This window comes from Mus musculus, chromosome 6 (genome assembly GCF_000001635.26).
Source record: "Mus musculus strain C57BL/6J chromosome 6, GRCm38.p6 C57BL/6J".
Lineage (NCBI taxonomy): Eukaryota > Metazoa > Chordata > Mammalia > Rodentia > Muridae > Mus > Mus musculus.
Genome location: NC_000072.6, coordinates 70,684,951 through 70,709,535, shown reverse-complemented (window position 1 = coordinate 70,709,535; position 24,585 = coordinate 70,684,951). Strand labels below are relative to the sequence as shown.

The 24,585-nt window shown below is 41.4% G+C and overlaps 3 gene segments (V, D, J or C) and 1 further gene; all 4 read right to left on the bottom strand.

The window, feature by feature from the left end:
• The window catches only part of Igk (immunoglobulin kappa chain complex), a 3,171,119-nt gene that overhangs the window by 17,219 nt on the left and 3,129,315 nt on the right, over nt 1–24,585 (bottom strand).
• Nucleotides 5,359–5,958, bottom strand: Igkv3-1 (immunoglobulin kappa variable 3-1). The segment is given in 2 exon segments: nt 5,359–5,668; nt 5,910–5,958. Coding segments are annotated over 2 exon segments (359 nt in total).
• Igkv3-2 (immunoglobulin kappa variable 3-2) lies at nt 10,469–11,068 on the bottom strand. The segment is given in 2 exon segments: nt 10,469–10,778; nt 11,020–11,068. Coding segments are annotated over 2 exon segments (359 nt in total).
• Igkv3-3 (immunoglobulin kappa variable 3-3) lies at nt 22,002–22,590 on the bottom strand. The segment is given in 2 exon segments: nt 22,002–22,311; nt 22,542–22,590. Coding segments are annotated over 2 exon segments (359 nt in total).

The window sequence follows — 24,585 nt, the reverse complement described above, 5'->3', positions numbered from 1 at the left end:
ATCTCACAGTGCCTCCAGTTTATCACCAGAGCAAGTCAGGGTGCTAATGCTGTATCAGCAGATGGCAGTGTTGTATAAGCGGCAAGTCTACAGAGGCCCAGTCATGGGTCACAGAACTGTCCTGCAAACAAAAGCAGAGATCTCAATTTGGCCAGGTCTCCACCCCCATAATGGGACCAGACTGTTGTTTTTAGAAGATCTGTCTTTCTCCTCTTCCCCTATCTCTCTGTCACACATTTATGAGCATTACCCCCTCCCCCACCCCACATATACACACGGTTTCCAACTATCAGAACATTGTGTTTTTTTTGACTTTTCAGACTTTATTTCTATTTTGTATGGATAGTTTCAGCACAGAGAAACAGCAGTAAAAGCCACAGTCAACAGGGCCAGTTATCAGGCTTTTACTTATATTGAAGATAAATAATCTTTAACAAATCAACAATAGGTGATGCTTCATTGATGATAAATTGCCTCATTAATGCAGCTGTATTGAATATAGGTTATCTGAAATAGATATTTTTTTTTGTTTTTTGTTTCTGTTTTTGTAGTTTTCTATGCTCCAAAGAAGGTTTATATAACAACAACAACAACAACAACATCATCATCATCATCATCAACAACAACAACAGCAACAACTACTACTACTCCAAAAACATATGCTAGAACTTTTCAAGAAAATGACCTTGAACTTTCCCACAGAGGAGGGGATGGTGGGTCTCTCCCAATTGTTTTACGATCTTTGATTATTGATCTTTTCCAGTTGAACACATCTTCTGGAGTCAGGGTTACTTCTCTTTTCACAGAACATCATGGGCTTCATCTACAGCATGGTTCTACCTCTTTAAAAGCAGGACACACTCCTCCAAACTTAAGCTCTTCAGGAGCTATAGATACAGTTGTTTTCTCTTTGCTCCTTCATAACATGATTTTTGGCATGTTTTACCTTTAAATAGCTCAATATTCATCTGTTTTAATGATCCTTTTCAAGAGAAAGATATTTCAATCACAGTTTTATTCACTTTATAACCACATTTTTCATTAGTTTCTGCTTTTATTCTTTTTTCCCCATTTTTTTATTAGGTATTTAGCTCATTTACATTTCCAATGCTATACCAAAAGTCCCCCATACCCACCCACCCCCCCCACTCCCCTACCCACCCACTCCCCCTTTTTGGCCCTGGCATTCCCCTGTACTGGGGCATATAAAGTTTGCAAGTCCAATGGGCCTCTCTTTCAAGTGATGGCCTATTAGGCCATCTTTTGATACATATGCAGCTAGAGACAAGAGCTCCGGGGTACTGGTTAGTTCATATTGTTGTTCCACCTGTAGGGTTGCAGTTCCCTTTAGTTCCTTGGGTGCTTTCTCTAGCTCCTCCATTGGGGGCCCTGTGATCCATTCAATAGCTGACTGTGAGCATCCACTTCTGTGTTTGCTAGGCCCTGGCATAGTCTCACAAGAGACAGCTATATCTGGGTCCTTTCAGCAAAATCTTGCTAGTGTATGCAATGGTGTCAGCGTTTGGAAGCTGATCATGGGATGGATCTCTGGATATGGCAATCACTAGATGGTCCATCCTTTCATCACACTTCCAAATTTTGTCTCTGTAACTCCTTCCATGGGTGTTTTGTTTTCTATTCTAAGAAGGGGCAAAGTGTCCACCCTTTGGTCTTTGTTCTCTTGAGTTTAATGTGTTTAGCAAATTGTATCTTATATCTTGGGTATCCTAAGTTTCTGGGCTAATATCCACTTATCAGTGAGTACATATTGTGAGAGTTCCTTTGTGATTGGGTTACCTCACTCAGGATGATGCCCTCCAGGTCCATCCATTTGCCTAGGAATTTCATAAATTCATCCTTTTTAATAGCTGAGTAGTACTCCATTGTGTAAATGTACCACATTTTCTGTATCCATGCCTCTGTTGAGGGGCATCTGGGTTCTTTCCAGCTTCTGGCTATTATAAATAAAGCTGCTATGAACATAGTGGAGCATGTGACCTTCTTACCGGTTGGGACATCTTCTGGATATATGCCCAGGAGAGGTATTGCTGGATCCTCCAGTAGTACTATGTCCAATTTTCTGAGGAACCGCCAGACTGATTTCCAGAGTGGTTGTACAAGCTTGCAATCCCACCAACAATGGAGGAGTGTTTCTCTTTCTCCACATCCTCGCCAGCATCTGCTGTTACCTGAACTTTTCATCTTAGCCATTCTGACTGGTGTGAGATGGAATCTCAGGGTTGTTTTGATTTGCATTTCCCTGATGATTAAGGATGTTGAACATTTTTTCAGGTGCTTCTCTGCCATTCGGTATTCCTCGGGCGAGAATTCTTTCTTCAGTTCTGAGCCTCTTTTTAATGGGGTTATTTGATTTTATGGAGTCCACCTTCTTGAGTTCTTTATATATATTGGATATAAGTCCCCTATCTGATTTGGGATAGGTAAAGATCCTTTTCCAATCTGTTGGTGGTTCTGCTTTTATTCTTTATGATGTTTTATTTGCTTTTCATAGGTTTGTCTTTCCATTTCTATGTCCTTAATTGAACAGTTGCTCTATCTATGTGCACACTTGTTTTCTGAATGCATGAATAAATAACACATAATCACTGGAATACTGATATTTACATTTGAATACTACCACACATTTTAAATGTGGTCACTTCATATATACACATATATAATATAAATAATTCTAATATAATTTCTTCTTTTCACCCGGTTTTAGTTAGAAAATTATCGTATAAACATCTTACATCTTTATCACTTGGTTTTTTTAAAGTAAATGCAATTTTATGAAATTATAGTCAAAGCTTATCCACTTATTTTCTCTTATGTCAAGATTATCTTTATTTATGTGTATGTGTATGCATGAATGCTACACATACATACAGATGCCCACAGAGGTCAGAAGAGGGCATCAGATTTCATGAAGCTGGAGTTACAGGTACTTGTGAGGTGCCCAGCAAGGGTGCTGTGAATAAAATTTGGGTCTTCTAGAAAAGCAGCAAGAACTCTTAACTGATAAGCTATCTCTCTAGGCCCTAGTTATTGTTTTTCATTCATAAGTTTATTTCTCTTATTTGTAGCTAATATAGTACTCATTCTCAAAACATACTTCAAATCTGCCAGGCAAAGATACTTTTCCTGTTTCCTGGTCATATATTCATATTTAGTCATATATAGTCATATATATTCATACTTAACCAACACTGTTAATTCCACTTTTAAATATACATTCTATGCTATGATGGCATTTTTCAGTCATTGACGGTGTTGAAGGAACTCACTCACCTCCATATTTCTGGATTTCTCCTAGAATTACAGCAGATTTTATCTTGTCTGGTGCTGTTTGAGTGGCTTGCTATAGACTCAGAGCCTTTGTTTTCTATTCACACTTTAGAGAGTAGACATCATATTCTTGACTATTCTTCCTGCCCATTCTCACCCCAAGAGTGACTTGACATGTTCACCCCATTCAGGTAATTTTTATTCCCTTTGAGAAGGTTTTATTTATACTTAATTCTTTCAGTTTTTGCGTATCAAAGCTTAATTTTTATTAGATATTTTCTTTATTTGCATTTCTTTTTTTTTTTGCTTTTGTGAAGATTCTTTTCTTTTTTAGTTAGATATTTTCTTTATTTACATTTCAAATGTTATTGTCTTTCTTGGTTTCCCCTCCGAAAACCCCCTATCCTCTCCCCCCTTCCCCTGCTCACCAATCCACCCATTTTTCCTTCCTGGCATTCCCCTACACTGGGGCATAGAGCCTTCACAGGACCAAGGGCCTCTCCTCCCATTGATGACCAACTAGGCCATCCTCTTCTACATATGCAGCTGGAGCCATTAGTTCCACAATGTGTTTTCTTTGGTTGGTGGCTTAATCCCAGGGAGCTCAGGGGGTACTGGTTAGTTCATATTGTTCCTCCTATGGGGCTGCAAATCCTTTCAGCTCCTTGGGTACTTTCTCTAGCTTTTTCATTGGGGACCCTGTGCTCCGTCCAATGGATGGCTGTGAACATCCACTTCTGTATTTGTCAGGCTCTGGCAGAGCCTCTCAGGAGACAGCTATGTCAGGCTCCTGTCAGCAAGCACTTGGTGGCATCCACAATGGTTTGGTGGTTATATATGGGATGGATCCCCAGGTGGGGCAGTTTCTGGATGGTCTTTCCTTTAGGCTCTGCTCCACACTTTGTCTCTGTAACTCCTTCTATGGGCATTTTGTTCCCCATTCTAAGAAGGACTGGAGTTTCATGTGGTTTGTGAATTGTATCTTCGGTATTCTGAGTTTCTGGGCTAATATCTACTTATCAGTGAGTACATATCATGTGAGTTCTTTTGTGATTGGGTTACTTCACTCAGGATGATACCCTCCAGATCCATCCATTTGCCTAAAAATTTCATAAATTCATTGTTTTTAATAACAGAGTAGTACTTCATTGTGTAAATGTACCACATTTTCTGTATCCATTCCTCTGTTGAAGGACATCTGGTTTGTTTCCAGCTTTGGACTATAAAAAATGCTGCTATGAACATAGGGGAGCATGTGTCCTTGTTATATGTTGGAACATCTTTTGGATATATGCTCAGAAGTGGTATAGCTGGATCCTCAGGTAATACTATGTCCAATTTTCTGAGGAACCGCCAAACTGATTTCCAGAGTGGTTGTATCAGCTTGCAATCCCACCAGCAATGGAGGAGTGTTCCTCTTTCTCCACATCCTCACCAGCATCTGCTGTCACCTGAGTTTTTGATCTTAGTGGTTTCTGTTGGTACCAGTTCTGACTGGCGTGAGGAATTTCAGGGTTGTTTTGATTTGCATTACCCTGATGAGTAAGGATGTTGAACATTTCTTTAGGTGCTTCTCATCTATTCAGTATTCCTCAGTTGAGAATTCTTTGTTTGGCTCTACACCCAATTTTTTAATAGGGTTATTTGGTTTTTTGGAGTTCAACTTCTTGAGTTCTTTCTATATATTTGATATTGTAAATAAGAGATGGTAAATCCTTAGTGACTGGAAAGTCAAAGGAGGATGCTGAGAGTGGAGGGAATAGACAGAGATGTGGTCAGGGAGTGAAGGTAAAAGGGACACATTTCCAAAGATAAATATGTGTTAATAAAAACTTAGATGATAAATAATAATTAAAACAACCATATATTTTGTTTTGAAATAATGAAATTACACGGTATGAAGAATGGGGCATACATATCTGTTCATAAACATGTTTCATTATTTGAGTAATTTTTACGAATAAACCTATAGCTCTGTGTTGAGATGCAGGAGAGTAAGAGAGAACTGAGAGACTGAGCCTCAGTGAGCTGCAACCCCAGGAGGTTTTTGTTCAGCCCTGGAGCACTGTGGAAGGAACCTTCCTACTTTGCTGACAGAAATACATTGCAATATCATCCTCCTCCACAGGATGGATGTTGAGGCTGAAGTCTGTCCCAGACCCACTGCCACTAAACCTGGCAGGGACCCCAGATTCTACGTTGGATGCAGCATAGATGAGGAGTTTGGGTGGCTGTCCTGGTTTCTGTTGGTACCACTGCATTAAACTTGTGCCATAATATTCAACACTTTCACTGGCTCTGCAGGAGATGGTGGCTCTCTGCCCTAGAGACACAGCCAAAGAAGCTGGAGATTGGGTGAGCACAATGTCACCAGTGGAGCCTGGAAAGATAAACACACAGACTATTGTTATTTATGTATACATACCTTCTCAGCAGAGGACCTTTTAGTTTAAAATTTTAAGAATGATTGTGGATATCACTCTGAGAGACCAGAAAATCCAGGGGACTGAGGAACCTTAAAACCAATGACAAATACCCTAAGTATAATGATCAAGAATCCAGAAACATGGAAAGTCATGATGGCTACAGAGGTTGCTCTCAACACTTCTTTGCATCCTCACCTGGAACCCAGAGCAGCAGCACCCATAGCAGGAGTGTGTCTGACTCCATCTCTGAGAGCTAGATGAGAGGATGCTTCTTGGGCTCCTGGCAGCTGCCCTTAAAGAAGCCTGGGCTGTTATAAAATTATTTCATATGCAAATAAGCAGAGTATGTACTGTGGCTCCAAGGGCACCTGCTCCTGTTTCACCCACAGGGAGTTGCTGTCATCAGAAAATTTACTAAAGCATCACAGGTGTCTCAAAGGACCCTTCTAAATACATTTTTTTTGAGACAGGGATTTTCTATCTATTCTTGGATGTCCTGAAGCTCATTTTGTAGACCAGATCCTCCTGTCTCTGCCTCCTGAGTGCTGGGATTAAAGGGGTACACCACACCATGCAGCTTTTCCTTGCAGTCTACTCTATTAAACATTTACCCTCTAGCCTTTTTGTGGTGTGAGGTTGGGGGTTGTATTGTGGCTGCACTATGTAGAGAATGTAAGTTATTTCAAGAACAACTTGATCCCTCAAAATTGTACACACCCCATGAAAGCATTATGTGAGAGGGAATAGAGAAAAATGATTCAATGACTAAAGAAGCATAATTCTTTGCATACTACCTTACTTTTTAGATTCATGTTTTAGATGCAAGTGTATGATGTCTCTTTGTATGTTTTTATATTTTTTCATGTTCATGCTTGAAGGTAACTTCTCTGGCCATGGTATGTGGGTGGCGATCAGAAGACAAGTTTGGTTGTAGATCTACGAAAGGTCTGTTGTTCAAGTCTACACATGAAATGATTTTTAGGCCTGGTAATTGTGGGCATTTTCTTGTTTCTGTCTCTCATCTTGCCACATCATCCCTCCACATACAGTCCATGCTGGCACTGCATCAGACTTTTTGTGAGTACCTGGGATGTGAGGCAGGTCCTCACCTATGTGACAAGCAGTTTGCCCAAAGAGCCACCCTGTCAGCCCATTGCCTTTAAATAAAACCCATGAGAGGAAGTTCTATTTTGGTGAATATAAATAATAGTGCAGGAAATGTAGGAGTTCAAAAATGAAGAAAAGAAGCATGTAATGGAGATGTGCCCAGATACACTTTTTTTTTGTAGTTTTCAAATATCCAAGATTATTAATTGACAAATATCTTGTTTTTTGTCATAGTGATATAAAGCTAATTAACAAAATGCTTGATTTTTCCCCAGAGAAATTGTAAGACAGACAGTTAGATGGATAGATAGTTAGATAGGTACATAGAGAAGTGAATATTTCTTCATGTTATCAAACTGATGCCCCTTTTCTAGGTTTATGTAGTCAGAATGATGGATTTCCTAGCAAGATTTTATGGTTTGACATGACATAGTAGTATTTTAATTACACATGAAAATAATGTTGTAAGAATACTTATGATAAGAAGAAATAATTAGACACATTGAAATGTGGAGAATAAGAAGATAGGAGGGAGAAGGAGGAGGAAGGAAGAAGAGGCAGAGAAGAACCATGGAAGGGAGGAAGGGGAAAGAAGAAAGAATGAGAAAGACAGAAGTGAGGAAATAGGGAGGATGAAGGAAAGATGGACAATTCCCTCCTCCTCAGCTTATGCTCATTGTTTGCTTTTCCAGGTCTCTGCCATATAGAGATGGATTCTTTTGTTTTATTGTGCACATTCAGTGTAGTGAACCAGCTACAGTTCAAAGAGAGATAAACAGGGCAAAACAAATATATATCATGTGAAATTAACATATTATTCTTTATATGTTATCTTCCCTTTTGAGGTATGCTTACTTTTATTTGATTTTGTATTCAAAGTTAAAATTTGACTTCAAATAATGTGGGAAGTTAGGTGATATATCTCATTTATTTCCAGAATAAAAAATATTTCCTAATTATGTAATATATACTACCCACGCCAAGGGATATATATATATAGACACAGGGTTTCTCTGTATAGCCCTGTCTGTCCTGGAACTCACTCTATAGGATATTTTCTTCAGTTACATTTCAAATGCTATCCCAAAGTCCCCTATACCCTCCCCTTTGCCCTGCTCCCCAACCCACCCATTCCTGCTCAAGTCCAAGTGGATCAAGCACCTTCACATAAAACCAGATACAGTGAAACTAGTAGAAAAGAACATGTGCCTTGAGCACATGGGCATAGTAGAAAATTTCTTGAACAAAACACAAGTAGCTTATGCTCTAAGATCAAGAATTGACAATGGGACCTCATCAAATTACAAAGCTTGTGTAAGGCAAAGGGCACTGTCAGTAGGACAAAATGGCAAACAACAGATTGGGAAATGATCTTTACCAATCCTATATCTGATAGAGGGCTCATATCCAATATATAGAAAGAACTCAAGAAGCTAGACTCCAGAAACCAAATAACCCTCTAAAAATGGGGTACAGAGCTAAACAAAGAATTCTCATCTGAGGAATATCGAATGTTCAAGAAGTACATAAAGAATGTTCAACATACTTAATCACCAGGGAAATGCAAATCAAAACAACCCTGAAATTCCACCTCACACTAATCAGAATGAATACGATCAAAAACTCAGTTGACAGCAGATGTTGGTGAGGATTTATAGAAAGAGGAACATTCCTCCACTGCTGTTGGTATTGCAAGCTGGTACTATCATTCTGGAAATCAGTTTGTGGGCTCCTCAGAACAGTGGACATAGTACTACTGGAAGACCCAACTTTACTACTCCTGGGCATATAACCTGAAGATGCTGTAATATGTAATAAGAACACATGCTCCACTATGTCCATAGCAGCCTTATTTATAATATGTAGAAGCTGGAAAGAACCCAGCTGTCCCTCAACAGAGGAATAGATACAGAAAATGTGGTGCATTTACACAATGGAATAATGTACAGGAGCCTGCTGTAACTGTCTCCTGAGAGGCTCTACCAGTGCCTGTCAAATACAGAGGTGGATGATCTCAGCCAACCACTGAACTGTGCACAATGTCCCCAATGGAGGAGGTAGAGAAAGGAGCGAAGGAGCTGAAAGATCTTGCAGTTCCATAGGAGGAACAACAATTTGAACCAACCAGTACCCAAGATCAACCAGGGACTAAACCACCAACCAAAGAGTACTCATGGAGGGATAAATGGCTCCAGCTGCATATTTAATGGAGGATGGCCTTGTGGGACATCAATGGGAGGAGAGGCCATTGGTTCTGAGCAGGGTTGATGCCCCAGTGTAGGAGAATGGCAGTACAGGGAAGCAGGAGTGGGTGAGTTGGTGAGCAGGGGGAAGAGGGATGGGATAGTTGTTTTTTGGAGGGGAAATGTTGTAAGAGGATAACATTTGAAATGTAAATAAGGGAAGTATCTAATAAACAAGAAGGAAAAAACAAAACAAAACAAAAGAAAAAAATCCCCAAAACACTGGGATGAGATTGTCAGCCCTTATCTGAAAGACTAACTGACAGGCTTAACAGCTCAATGCTCTTTTTAACTTAAGTGATGGACAACAATGCTTCCATGAAGTCTTCCGTTGTTGTAGGAGAAAAGGGGTTACACAATCTAAAGGAGTACCTTAACAAATGGTAGATCAGAGGTGAATAACTGAGTTAGCAGTTTAGAGCACTTTTAGCTCTTGTAGAGGACCCAGTTTGGGTTCAGCACCCACATCAACCAGCTCATAACCTCCTGTATCTCCAGTTCTCTGGGATCTGCTGTCTTCTTCTGACTTCTATGAGCACTCAGACCTGCACCCCTCCCCCATGTACACAATTTAAAATGAAAATAAATGATTAAAGGAAAAGAATTAATACCCCAGGCTGGCAAGGTTGCTCACCCTGTCCCAGGAAGCTCACAGAAGACTGATGACCTGAGTGTGATTCTCAGACTGGACCTCGTGGAAAGAAAGAACTGACTTCTGCAGGTTGTCCTTACACACACACACACACACACACACACACACACACACACACACACACACACACACACACATGCACACACACACATATACACACATACACACAGGCACACACACAGGCACACACACACAGACACACCAACACAGGCACACACACACACACTGACACACACACACACACACACACACACACACACACTGACACACACACACACATACACACACACACACACACACTACAGTAAATATCTTTGGTTACCAGAGTTTTTAGTGACATAAATTGTATTTCTTAACCTTTTTCACTTTCAGTATTGTAAATAAGAGATGGTAAATCCTTAGTGACTGGAAAGTCAAAGGAGGACGCTGAGAGTGGAGGGAATAGACAGAGATGTTGTCAGGGAGTGAGGAGAGAAGGGAGACATTTCCAAAGATAAATATGTGTTAACAAAAACTTAGATGATAAATAATAATTAAAACAACCATATATTTTGTTTGGAAATAATGAAATTACATGGTATGAAGGATGGGACATACATATCTGTTCATAAACATGCTTCATTATTTGAGTTATTTTTCCAAATAAACCTATAGCTCTGTGTTGAGATGCAGGAGAGTAAGAGAGAACTGAGAGACTGAGCCTCAGTGAGCTGCAACCCCAGGAGGTTTTTGTTCAGCCCTGGAGCACTGTGGGAGGAACCTCCTTACTTTGCTGACAGAAATACATTGCAGTATCATCCTCCTCCATAGGATGGATGTTGAGGCTGAAGTCTGTCCCAGACCCACTGCCACTAAACCTGGCAGGGACCCCGGATCCTTGGTTGGATGCAGCATAGATGAGGAGTTTGGGTGGCTGTCCTGGTTTCTGTTGGAACCAGTTCATAAAACTAATGCCATAATTATCAACACTTTCGCTGGCTCTGCAGGAGATGGTGGCCCTCTGCCCTAGAGACACAGCCAAAGAAGCTGGAGATTGGGTCAGCACAATGTCACCTGTGGAACCTGGAATGATAAACACACAGGCTATTGTTATGTATGTATACATACCTTCCCAGCAGAGGACCTTTTAGTTTAAAATTTTAAGAATGAATGTGGATATCACTCTGAGAAACCAGAAAATCCAGGGGACTGAGGAATCTTAAAACCAATGACAAATACCCTAAGTATAATGATCAAGAATCCAGAAACATGGAAAGTCATGATGGCTACAGAGGTTGCTCTCAACACTTCTCTGCATCCTCACCTGGAACCCAGAGAAGCAGGACCCATAGCAGGAGTGTGTCTTTCTCCATCTCTGAGAACTGGAAGAGAGAATGCTTCTTAGGCTCCTGGCAGCTGCCCTTAAAGAAGCCTGGGCTGTTATAAAATTATTTCATATGCAAATCAGCAGAGTATGTACTGTTGCTCCAAGGGCACCTGCTCCTGTTTCACCCACAGGGAGTTGCTGTCATCAGAAAATTTACTAGAGCATCACAGGTGTCTCAAAGGACCCTTCTAAATACAATTTTTTTTTGAGACAGGGATTTTCTATCCATTCTTGGATGTCCTGAAGCTCATTTTATAGACCAGATCCTCCTGTCTCTGCCTCCTGAGTGCTGGGATTAAAGGGGTACACCACACCATGCAGCTTTTCCTTGCAGTCCACTCTAGTAAACATTTACCCTCTAGCCTTTTTGTGGTGTGAGGTTGGGGGTTGTATTGTGGCTGCACTATGTAGAGAATGTAAGTTATTTCAAGAACAACTTGATCCCTCAAAATTGTACACACCCCATGAAAGCATTATGTGAGAGGGAATAGAGAAAAATGATTCAATGACTAAAGAAACATAATTCTTTGCATACTACCTTACTTTTTAGATTCATGTTTTAGATGCAAGTGTATGATGTCTCATTGTATGTTTTTATATTTGTTCATGTTCATGCTTGAAGGTAACTTCTCTGGCCATGGTGTGTGGGTGGAGATCAGAAGACAAGTTTGGTTGTAGATCTGCGAAAGGTCTGTTGTTCAAGTCTGCACATGAAATGCTTTTTAGGCCAGGTAATTGTGGACATTTTCCTTGTTTCTGTCTCTCATCTTGCCACATCATCACTCCAAATACAGTCCATGCTGGCACTGCATCTGACTTTTTGTGAGTACCTGGGATGTGAGGCATGTCCTCACATCTATGTGATAAGCAGCTTGCCCAAAGAGCCACCCTGTCAGCTCATTGCCTTTAAATAAAACCTGTGAGACGAAGTCCTTTTTTGGTGAATATAAATAATAGTGCAGGAAATGTAGGAGTTCAAAAATGAAGAAAAGAAGCATGTAATGGAGATGTACCCAGATACACTTTTTTTTGTAGTTTTCAAAATATCCAAGATTATTAATTGAAAAATATCTTGTTTTTTGTCATAGTGATATAAAGCTAATTAACAAAATGCTTGATTTTTCCCCAGAGAAATTGTAAGACAGACAGTTAGATTGATGGATAGTTATATAGGTACATAAAGAAGTGAATATTTCTTCATGTTATCAAACTGATGCCCCTTTTCTAGGTTTATGTAGTCAGAATGATGGATTTCCTAGTAAGATTTTATGGTTTGACAAGACATAGTAGTATTTTAATTATACATGTATATAATGTTTTAAGAATACTTATGATAAGAAACAATAATGAAATTGAAAGCATTGAAATGTGGACAGTAGGAAGTTGGGAGGGAGAAGGAGGAGGAAGGAAGAAAAGGCAGAGAAGAACCATGGAAGGGAGGAAGGGGAAAGAAGAAAGAATGAGAAAGACAGAAGTGAGGAAATAGGGAGGATGAAGGAAAGATGGACAATTCCCTCCTCCTCAGCTTATGCTCATTGTTTGCTTTTCCAGGTCTCTGCCATATAGAGATGGATCCTTTTGTTTTATTGTGCACATTCAGTGTAGTGAACCAGCTACAGTTCAAAGAGAGATAAACAGGGCAAAACAAATATATATCATGTGAAATTAACATATTATTCTTTATATGTTATCTTCCCTTTTGAGGTATGCTTACCTTTATTTGATTTTGTATTTAAAGTTAAAATTTGACTTCAAATAATGTGGGAAGTTAGGTGATATATCTCATTTATTCCCAGAATAAAAAAAATTTCCTAATTATGCAATATATATTACCCATGTCAAGGGATATATATATGGTTTCTTTGTGTAGCCCTGTCTGTCCTGGAACTCACTCTGTATACAAGGCCGTCGTCAAACTCAGAAACCTGCCTGCTTTTGCCTCCCAAATGCTGGGATTAAAGGGCCAACACTGCCCGGCTTGGGTCAAATATATATATATATATATTTTTTTTCCTTTCGACATTTTTTATTAGATATTTACTTCATTTATATTTCAAATGCTAACCCAAAAGTCCCCTATACCCTCCACCCACACTGCTCCCCTACCCATTCACTACAACTTCTTGGCCCTGACATTCCCCTATACTTCGGCAGATAAAGTTTGCTAGACCAAGGGGCCTCTCTTCCCAATAATGGCCAACTAGGCCATCCTCTGCTACATATGCAGCTAGAGACATGAGCTCTGGGGGTACTAATTTGTGGAGAGCCATGCCACGAGCAATCGCCATTATAAGATGGCGCTGGCCTCCGCTGTGCCTAACTAGTCAACAAGCCTTGTACACAGGCACGAGAGTGAACTCACTCCTAGTCACTGCCCATTCTCGGGGCGTGATAGTGGGGTGATGGGCGAGCAATGAATCAGGAGCTGTCACGCCACGTCAGGTGCTGAAACGTCATGCTGCGGGCTATATAAGCAGCGCCATTTTCCCAGTTCGGGGTCTTTCTGAGAAGTAAGCTAGGCAGCAGAAGATTCCGGTGGTTGCGTCTTTCTTGCCGGTCAAGTGGGACGCAACCCAATAAGTGTCGCCGAGGAACCCGGGAACTTTATATCATCACACCGGCGCAAGGAAGATCCCTCGTTCACGGGGCGGAACCAGAACTGCGGCACGCGAAAGGCTCTGCTAGGTACGTACATTCTTGAAGTTTCTCCAGAGTTAGACTCCCTTTTGATTGTTTGCACGGTGATTGCACTTTTCCTTTCGGTTTCGTTTTGCTTCCACCGCTGGGACTGCTGACCAGTTTCAGTCACAGTCAGGCCTGGACAGCGCCTGGACAGCGAACAGTTTCAGTCGTGGTCAGGACTGGACAGCGGCAGTATGGGAATCTCCCATTCTATAGTAGCGGCCTTACGCTCGGTCCTGAAGCAGTGTGGCCTAAAAATTGCCACTAAGACCTTAGAGGGATTTGTCAGGGAGATAGACCGTGTGGCACCATGGTATGCTTGCTTAGGGTTATTAACTGTCGCTTCTTGGGAGAAACTGAAAGGAGATCTAGTTATGGAACAGCAGAACTGCAAACTTAAAGCAGGGATCATGCCGTTGTGGAAATTGGTGAAATCGTGCTTAACAGATGAGGATTGTCAGCAAATGGTAGAAGCGGGGCAGAAAGTTTTGGACGAAATTCAAGAAAGTCTATCAGAGGTAGAGCAGGGAGAGAGAGTAAAAGTAGAGAGGAAACAAAGTGCACTGAAGAATTTAGGCCTTTCCACGGGCCTTGAGTCCGAGGAAAAGAGATATAAAGGAAAGAATGCCTTGGGAGAGATTAGAAAAAGGGATGGAAAGGGAGAGAAGAAGGGAAATCGAGCTGGAGAGGCACATAGGAAAGGAGCCTCTACCTGCCACTAGATGAGTTTAAGCAGCTAGCTCTTAGTAGGTCAGAATCAGATGAAGGACTTAGCTCCTCTGAAGAAACGGACTTGGAGGAGGAAGCAGTTCGTTATAATGGAGAAAGGTACCAGCAAGATAAAATGCAAGCTACTCAGTCCAGAAAAAGCCCAAAAGCGGCTGGCAAAAGCCAGCTTGCTGCTCTGCCTTCGGACTGTAAGCTTCAGGGTCCTAGTGCACCTCCGCCTTATGTGCAGAGGTAGTTGTCAATTTTTACCTACTCCTCATGTAGCGGTAAACCCTCGAGGCATCAGGCCATTACAGGTCTGACAAATGGATGTCACTCATATTTCCTCCTTTGGGAGAAATCAGTATTTACATGTTTCCATTGATACCTGCTCTGGTGTAATGTTTGCGACACCTTTAACAGGTGAAAAAGCCTCTCATGTTATACAGCACTGCCTAGAAGCCTGGAGTGCTTGGGGGCAAGCCCACAATTCTTAAAACGGATAATGGGCCAGCATATACTTCTACTAAATTTCAACAATTTTGTCATGAAATGGATGTCACTCACCTGACTGGCCTTCCTTATAATCCTCAAGGACAAAGAATTGTGGAAACGTGCTCACCGCACACTCAAGTCTTATCTTATAAAACAAAAAGGGGGAGTTGATGAGACTCTGCCCTTAGTGCCAAGAGTAGCGGTATCTATGGTGCTCTTTATACTTAATTTTTTGAATCTCGACGAGCAGGGACGTTCTTCAGCTGAGCGACATAGCTCAGACCCTGATAGACCAAAAGAAATGGTCAAATGGAAGGATGTTTTAACTGGTCTGTGGAAAGGCCCGGATCCTATCTTAATCAGATCCCTGGGAGCTGTTTGTGTTTTTCCACAGAATGAAGACAACCCATTTTGGCTGCCGGAAAGACTCACCCGCAGGATATTCATCAAGGATGGTGCAGAAGATGCTGACCTCCCGAGGAATGTTCCTGATCCTGACAATGCTGAACTAGTCTCAGGTTCCTAGTATAATGGGCGAACAGAGATGGGCTATTCTCTCGACTTTCCCTAAACCAATGCCAGTTCGCCATGATGCTATAGTTTTTCCAAAATTCTTTACTACTAATAAAACAGTGGATTTGCCATATTTACCCTATGATCTCACCCGAGCACCAACAGGAGAAAATCGCTTTTTACTAGAACAGGGTTCTTTATGTTTTCAAATTAATGGACCAGGAAATTGTATCAACCTCACAGCCCGAGCTTTGGGGAAGTTTAATGAGCACCGAGGAGGTTGGGTGAGCACAACCCAAGATACTTCCAATGTAGATATAACCTTTACAAATCGGAACTTTTGGCAGGAGGCAATTAGGGTTAATGGTACATTTCTACCACCTAACTTTTCAGACAAAGAACGTCCCCACCAACCAAAAATAGCCCCTCATTGTAGCTTGGAAGATGAAGGGCTGATCCTGCCTTGGTCTGATTGTCAATCCTCCATCACTCGTTGGGCAGATCAGAGTAAAACTTTTTCCTTTTCTCCCAACATGATAGATGACCCAGAGAAGGAATTTGTTATGAAAAAGGGACTTTTCATACAGGACTTTAGAATGCATCCCTTTCACAAGTGGGTGCTTTGTGGAGTCAATGGCAGTTGTACAGAACTCAATCCTTTGATTTTTATCCAGGGAGGAGCAGTTGGAAAGGCTTCTTTTACTGGCATCTCAAGATTTCCTCAGTATTGGGGAATACATGGTACCCCCCAGGACTCTTATGGATATACTAATACTAGTGTAGAGATCACTGGGTTCAATAAAACTTTGGTAAACCAGATTAATTATCCATCTATCCCAGTCTGTGTTTACCCCCTTTCTTGTTTATTCTTTCAAATAATTCATTTGAAGTCTGTTCCAATGATTCTTGTTGGATTTCTCAATGTTGGGATGTAACAAAGAACACCCGTGCGTTGGTGGCATGGATCCCACGTTGGATCCCTGTTCCGGTGGAAACACCCTCCACCTTATCTCTGTTTCGACGAAAGAGAGATTTTGGCATTACTGCTACCGTGATCATAGCAATTTCAGCCAGTGCAGCTGCTGCTACAGCTGCAAGGTACACTATGGCTAGTACGGTTCAATCAGGCACAAAATTAAATCAGCTTTCAGCAGATCTGGCTGATGCCATCACTGTCCAAACTTCTGTTAGTACCAAGTTAAAGGGAGGGCTGATGATTTTGAATCAGCGCCTTGACCTGGCGGAGGAACAGATATGTTTTCTATACCAGATGGGCCAGTTGGGTTGTGAAATAAAACTGGAAGCTCTATGCATTACCAGTGTCCAATATGAAAAATTTACTTATGCAGCTAATCTGTCTAGACAGCTTTCTTTATATCTTGCAGGAAATTGGTCTGAAAGATTCGATGAGACCCTTAAGGCCCTGAGAGCGGCCGTTCTAAAGATCAACTCGACACGAGTGACCTGTCATTGACAGAGGGCCTCTCCTCCTGGATTTCATCTGCATTTTCTTATTTTAAGGAATGGGTGGGGGTAGGTTTATTTGGTGTTGTCACTTGCTGTGGACTTGTGTTCATGCTCTGGTTGGTTTGCAAGCTCAGAACCCAACAAACAAATGACAAGGTTGTGATAACTCAAGCACTTGCTGCCATCGAGCAAGGGGCCTCCCCTGAAATCTGGTTATCTATGCTAAAAAATTAGTTGACATTGGTGGCTGGCCTCTTTTATACAGTTCGCCCTAGGTCATTTAGTAGTTACTGTCACATAGCACTGCGGTATCCAGGGACGGGCAAATTTCCTCATGCACAGATCAACCTAAGAAACGGGGCCCGGTGGCGATAGGGTTACCCTATGACAGGAAAGGCTGTGACACTGGAGGAACGACCTAAGACAGGAGCCACAGTGGATGGGCATAATTACATAGGCCTAGACCAGCCTCAAATTTTAATAAAATAAAAAGGGGGAGATGTGGAAAGCCGTGCTGCGAGCAATCGCGTGCGTGCCGCGCCACGAGCAATCGCTGAGGAAAGCCATGCATGCTGCGAGCAATCGCCATTATAAGATGGCGCTGGCCTCCGCTGTGCCTAACTAGTAAACAAGCCTTGTACACAGGCGCGATAGTGAACTCACTCCTAGTCACTGCCCATTCTCAGGGCGTAATAGTGGGGTGATGGGCGAGCAACGAATCAGGAGCTGTCACGCCACATCAGGTGCTGAAACGTCATGCTGCGGGCTATATAAGCAGCACCATTTTCCCGGTTCGGGGTCTTCCTGAGAAGTAAGCAATAAAGCTTGGCTGCAGAAGATTCCGGTGGATGCATCTTTCTTGCCAGTCGAGTGGGATGCAACGCAATACTAATTTGTTCATATTGTTGTTCCACCTATAGGAATTGCAGTCCCCTTCAGCTCTAGGGTACTTATTGGGGGCCCTGTGTTCCAACCTATAGATGACTGTGATCATCCACTTCTGTATTTGCCAGGCACTGGCAAAGCCTCACAGGAGACAGCTATATCAGGGTCACTTCAGCAAAATCTGGCTAATGCAATAGTGTCTGCATTTGGTGGCTGATTATAGGATGGACCCCGGGTGGGGCAGTCTCTGGATGATCCATTCTTTTGTCTTAGCTCCAAACTTTGTCTCTGCAACTCTTTCCATGGATGTTTTATTCCATATTCTAGGGAGAAATGAAGTACCCACCCATTGGTCTTCCTTCTTGATTTTCTTGTGTTTTGGAAGTTGTATCTTGGGTATTCTAGGTTTCTGGGCTAATATCCACTTATCAGTGAGTGCATATCAAGTGACTTCATTTGTGATTGGGTTACCTCACTCAGGATGATATCCTCCAGATACATCCATTTGCCCAAGTATTTCATATATTCATTGTTTTTAATTGCTGAGTAGTACTCACTTATGTACCACATTTTCTGTATCCATTCCTCTTTGAGGTACAATTGGGTTCTTTCCAGCTTTTGGTTATTATAAATAAGGCTGCTATGAACATAATGGAGCATGTGTCTTTATACCAGTAGGAACACCTTCTCCGTATATATGCCCAGGCGAGGTATTGCTGGATCTTCCAGTAGAACTATGCCCAATTTTCTGAGGAACAGCCAGAGTGATTTTCAGAGTGGTTGTACAAGCTTGCAATCCCACCAGCAATGGAGGAGTGTTTCTCTTTCTCCACATCCTTGCCAGCATCTGCTGTCACCTGAATTTTTGATCTTAGCCATTCTGACTGATGTGAGGTGGAATCTCAGGGTTGTTTTGTTTTGCATTTCCTCATGATTAAGGATGTTGAACATTTTTTCAGGTGCTTCTCAGCCCTTTTTTATTCTTCAGCTGAGAATTATTTGCTAATATCTGTACCTCATTTTTTAATGGGGTTATTTGAATTTCTGGTGTCCAGCTTTTTGAGCTCTTTGTATATATTGGATATTAATCCTCTATCAGGTTTAGGATTGGTAGAAATTTTTTCCCAATCTGTTGGTGTCCTTTTTGTCTTATTGACAGTGTCTTTTTCCTTACAGAAGCTTTGCAATTTTATGAGGTCCCATTTGTTGTTTCTTGATCTTACAGCACAAGCCATCGTAGTTCTCTTTAGGAATTTTCCCCTGTTCCCATATCTTCGAGGATTTTCATTACTTTCTCCTCTATAAGTTTCAGTGTGAGAGGGTTTTCCTACAAGGTTTTAACCCATAGAAGTCAATTTGGAGTAGATTAAGGTTTGATCATGGGCCTTATTTGTCCCTCTTCTATATAAGCTTGAAAATATTTATCTTGCTCTTCCATGAAAGAACTTGTACAGCTCCATTAAATGTTTTCTTAGGAAATGATCTCCTTGAATATGGGGTCTCTTTCCATTCACAGAAGAACTGGTAAGGTGGACATAGGATGCCAGATGGTCATCAGCATGAGATTCAGCAGCCTGGAAACTGCTTGTGTTCCTGAACTTATATTTGTCTGATGTAAGAGTAACATTGTCTTTTTGTAGCCTATATCCATTAGCAGGGTGAGATTTTGGAAAGCACCAGTATATTGGTCAGGGTCAATTGAAAAATCTCTAAAGTCAGATTTCATTTGATTTAAGCTTTGCAAGAAAAGGGGATTTGTATTCTGAAGAGCAAATTTCACTTGACATTTCCCTTTAGAAGAAAGTAAAGGAGTTGTGGATCACTTGGCAGTGGTTGATTGGAGAAGGTGACCCTCTGTGAACCTGCAAACAGTTGGTAGGTTGACTTGGAGAGAGCAATCAGAGGATCTCACATATCCTCTCAGAGAGGCATTGTTCATCACAGATGCAGTACTGGAGGAGGCTAGAAGGGTAAATTCCATGTCACAGTGTCTTCCTGCAGAGATTTAGCTCTCTCAGGAAAGCAATACATGTTTACATGTAGGGGAATCTGAGATCATTCTCCAGCTTCACAGATGGATAGTTCTAGTTGGATGGTAGTATTCTAATCAGTATTTCTCATAGGAGGACATTTTCTCTTTTTTCCAGCTCATAGGTACAGCAAGCCATAGTGCAGGAAAAAAGTTCTTCTCCATTAGAGATACAGATCCAAGGAGTACTATTGTCTAAGTGCTTTAGAGAAATTCAGGTTGATGTGAGCTCATTGTCTTTCTGCAATGATAAGATATCCCTTAAGTCTTCTTTTCCCTTGAATCCCATGTCTGGAGAGTTCTGTGATGATACCCTCTCTTAAACAAGTTGGAATTTGAGGACCAACACCTAGTGTTGTCATTTGTCCTCCATGTGTTTTACATGTTACATTCTCTCACATATTTTACATACCAACCACAAAAGCTGACAAAAAAAAAAAAAAAGAAAGAGGAAAGAGAGAAAGTGAAGAAAAGGGCATCATGACATTGAACACAAATATAGGACACGCAAACTGTACATGCCCCAATACAGGGGAATGCCAGGGCCAAAAAAATGGGAATGGGTGGGTAGGGAAGTGGGGGGGAGGGTATGGGGGACTTTTGGGATAGCATTGGAAATAAAATTGAGGAAAATATGTAATAAAAATATTTAAAAAAAGAAGCTGTTAAAATAAAAAATACTGGATCAAGATAAAAGGAAAATAAAAAAATCTGATACTAAAACTTAATTTGGGGATGGGCACACTGATAGAGACATTGGAACCAATGCAGAAAAAGAACTATAGCACAGCCTATGTTTCTAAGTAACTATAGCAAGCTGTTTGTAAGGGGAAGCAAATAAAAGCAATCTGAGAATAAACACACTGAGTTGAGAATGTAAACCTGTATTTGAAAGATTAAGTTACAAGCTCCTTTTAACTTAAGCGATGGACAACTATCCTCCCATCAAGTCTTCCATTATTTTAGGGGAGAAGGGGTTCCTAAATCTAAAGGAGTTCCTTAATAAATGGTAGATTAGAGGTGAATAAATGAGTTAGCAGTTCAGAGCATATCTTGTTCTTGTAGAGGATCCCAGTTTGGTCTTGAGCACCCACATCAACTTGCTCAAAACCTCCTGTATCTCCAGCTCCCTGGGATGTGCTTTCTTCTTCTGACTGCTATGGGTACTCACACTTACACCCCTCCCCCATGTACACAATTTAAAATGAAAATAAATGATTAAAGGAAAAGCAATTGAACCCCAGGCTGGCAAGGTTGCTCACCCTGTGTAAGGAAGCATGCACACAGAAGACTGATGACCTGAGTTTAGTTCCCAGATTGGACCTCGTGGAAAGAAAGAACTAACTTCTGCAGGTTGTCCTTACACACACACACACACACACACACACACACACACATATACACACACTACAATAAATAAATTTGGTTAACACTATTTTTAATGACATAATTTGTATTTATTATCTTTTTATTTATTTAAATAATTGTAAAAAAGAGATAGTATATCCTCAATGACAGGAAAGTGAAAGAAGAATGCTGAGGGTGGGTGGAATAGGCAGTGAGGGGAGAGGGGAAAATCATCCAAACCTAAATATGCATTAATAAAAATTTAAATGACAAAAATATAAAACAATTATATATAGCTATATATATATATAAAACTATAGATAACCATATATATATAACCATATATACAACTATATATATAACTATATATATAATTATATATATAACTATAAATAACTATAACTATATATATATATATACATAAATATATACTTTCAAGACAGAGTTTTCTGTGTAGCCCTGGCTGTCCTGGAACTCACTGTGTAGACCAGGTTGGTCTTGAACTCAGAAATCTGCTTGCCTCTGCCTCCCAAGTGCTGGGAATAAAAGCATGTCCCTCCACTAACTGGCTCAAGCAATCATATATTTTGTTTGGAAATAATTAAATTATAAATCATGAAGCACGTGACACACACACATATATGTTTATAAAACTTGTTTCATTATTTGAGATATTTTTCCAAACAAACCTAGAGCTCTGTGTTGAGATGTCAGAGAGTAAGAGAGAACTGAGAGACTGAGCCTCAGTGAGCTGCAACTCCAGGAGGTTTTTGTTCAGCCCTGGAGCACTGTGGGAGGATCCTCAATACTTTGCTGACAGTAATAGGTTGCAGCATCTTCCTCCTCCACAGGATGGATGTTGAGGGTGAAGTCTGTCCCAGACCCACTGCCACTGAACCTGGCAGGGATCCCAGATTCTAGGTTGGATGCAGCATAGATGAGGAGTTTGGGTGGCTGTCCTGGTTTCTGTTGGAACCAGTGCATATAACTAATTCCATTATAATCGACACTCTGGCTGGCTCTGCAGAAGATAGTGGCTCTCTGTCCTAGAGACACAGCCAAAGAAGCTGGAGATTGGGTCAGCACAATGTCACCAGTGGAGCCTGGAATTGAAAACATAGAGACTATTGTTATATATGTATAAAAGCCTTCCAATTTCATTTAAAAATTTCAAGAATACTGTGGGCATCAGTATTAGAAACCAGGACATGAAGGGGAATCAGGAAACTCAAAGCCAATTACAAATGCATTAATTATAATGTTCAGGAGTCCATATGCATGGAAAGTAATGATCTCAACAGAGGTTGCATCCAACACTTCTCTGCACTCTCACCTGGAACCCAGAGCAGCAGCACCCATAGCAGGAGTGTGTCTGACTCCATCTCTGAGAACTAGATGAGAGGATGCTTCTTAGGCTCCTGGCAGCTGCCCTTAAAGAAGTCTGGGCTGTTTAAAATTATTTCATATGCAAATCAGCAGAGTATGTACTGTTGCTCCAAGGGCATCTGCTCCTGTTTCCCCACAGGGAGTTGCTGTCAGCAGAAAATTTACTAGAGCATCACACGTGTCTTAAAGGACCCTTCTAAATACATTTCTTTTTTTTTGATGACAGGGTTTCTCTATCTATTCTTGGTTGTCCTGAAGCTCACTCTTTACACCAGATCCTCCTGTCTCTGCCTCCTGACTGCTGGGATTAAGTTGAGCACCAGTATCATCCAGCTCTTCCTTGCAGTCTACTCTATTAAATATTTACCCTCTACCCTTTTTGAGGTGTGAAGTAGGGGAATGCATTGTGGCTGCACTATGTAGAAAATGTAAGTTATTTCAAGAACTTGATCCCACAAAATTGTACACACCCAGTGAAAGCATTATTTAAGAGGTTATAGAGAGCAATTATTCAGTGAAGAAAAGTAACATAATTCTTGGCATGCTATCTTGCGCGCGCTGGACTGGCCAGCAGTAACAATGCTGCAACAGGATCCTTCTGCACACGTTCATTGGGAGAGCTTGATTGCAGAGGGGAAGAGACCCCGAGCCCAGAACTGGTGCTGCTTATATAGGCCTAGGAGAGGCGTGTCTCACACCCGGATTGGTTATGCACTAAGCCTCATTTGCATGTTCCTCATCTGATTGGCTACTCTCTCTCTCTCTGTACCTCACAGAGCCTCATTATCATACCTCATTTGCATGTCTCACATCTGATTGGTTATACTCTCAAAGCCTCATTATCATGCCCAGGCCAGGCAGTGTCTTTGCAAAAAACTTTACTGCATATGTACACATTGGTTGTTTGTCCAAACTTATGCGTGGTGGCCAGCAGTAGTCAGTGCCACTCTTCAACGGCACATGTGGCTTCCCACATCTCCCCCTTTTTGTTTTAATAAAATGAGGCTGGACTAGGCCTGTGCAATTATGTTCATCCGACGTGGCTCCTGTTTTAGGTCGTTCCCCTAATGTCACAGCCTTACCCGTCATAGGGTAACCCTATCGCCACCAGGCCCCATGTCTTAGGTTGCACGAGGAAAGTTGCCCGTCTCTGGATACCGCAGTGCTGTGTGACAATAACTGCTAAATGACCTAGGGCGAACTCTGTAAAAGAGGCCAGCCAAAAAATGAATTAGTGGTGAAATCATGATCACTCTATTGCTTGCAATGAGGAAACCTGGACTAGGCCTGTGCAATTATGTTCATCCGCCGTGGCTCCTGTTTTAGGTCGTTCCCCTAATGTCACAGCCTTACCCGTCATAGGGTAACCCTATCGCCACCAGGCCCCATGTCTTAGGTGCACGAGGAAAGTTGCCCGTCTCTGGATACCGCAGTGCTGTGTGACAATAACTGCTAAATGACCTAGGGCGAACTCTGTAAAAGAGGCCAGCCAAAAAATGAATTAGTGGTGAAATCATGATCACTCTATTGCTTGCAATGAGGAAACCTCAGTGATGTGCAAGGGCTGATCAATGATCGTTGAGTCTCTCTCATCTCAGTGCCGTGGAGTGCAAGAGTAGAGAACTCAGATGCCAACTAATTCTTGAGCATGGATAACCAAATTTCAGGGGAGGAGTCGTTTTCAATAGCTAAAAGTGCCTGAGTTATAATCACCTTGTCACGTTTTTGTTGGGTTCTGAATTTGCATACCAACCAGAGCATGAACACCAGTCCACAGCATATGGCAGCACCAAACAAAATCACTCCCACCCATTCCTTAAAGTTAGAAAAAGCAGAGGTAAGCCAAGAGGTAAAGTCTCCGAGGGTCACTGGTTCCACTCTGGTCCCATTAAGGTTCAGGATCTGTATCTGCAGCCTCGTCTGCAACCTTTCCAGCTCCTGCGACCAGTTCCCCTTCAGGTAATTCGATAGGTCTGTACTTTTAATAAAAG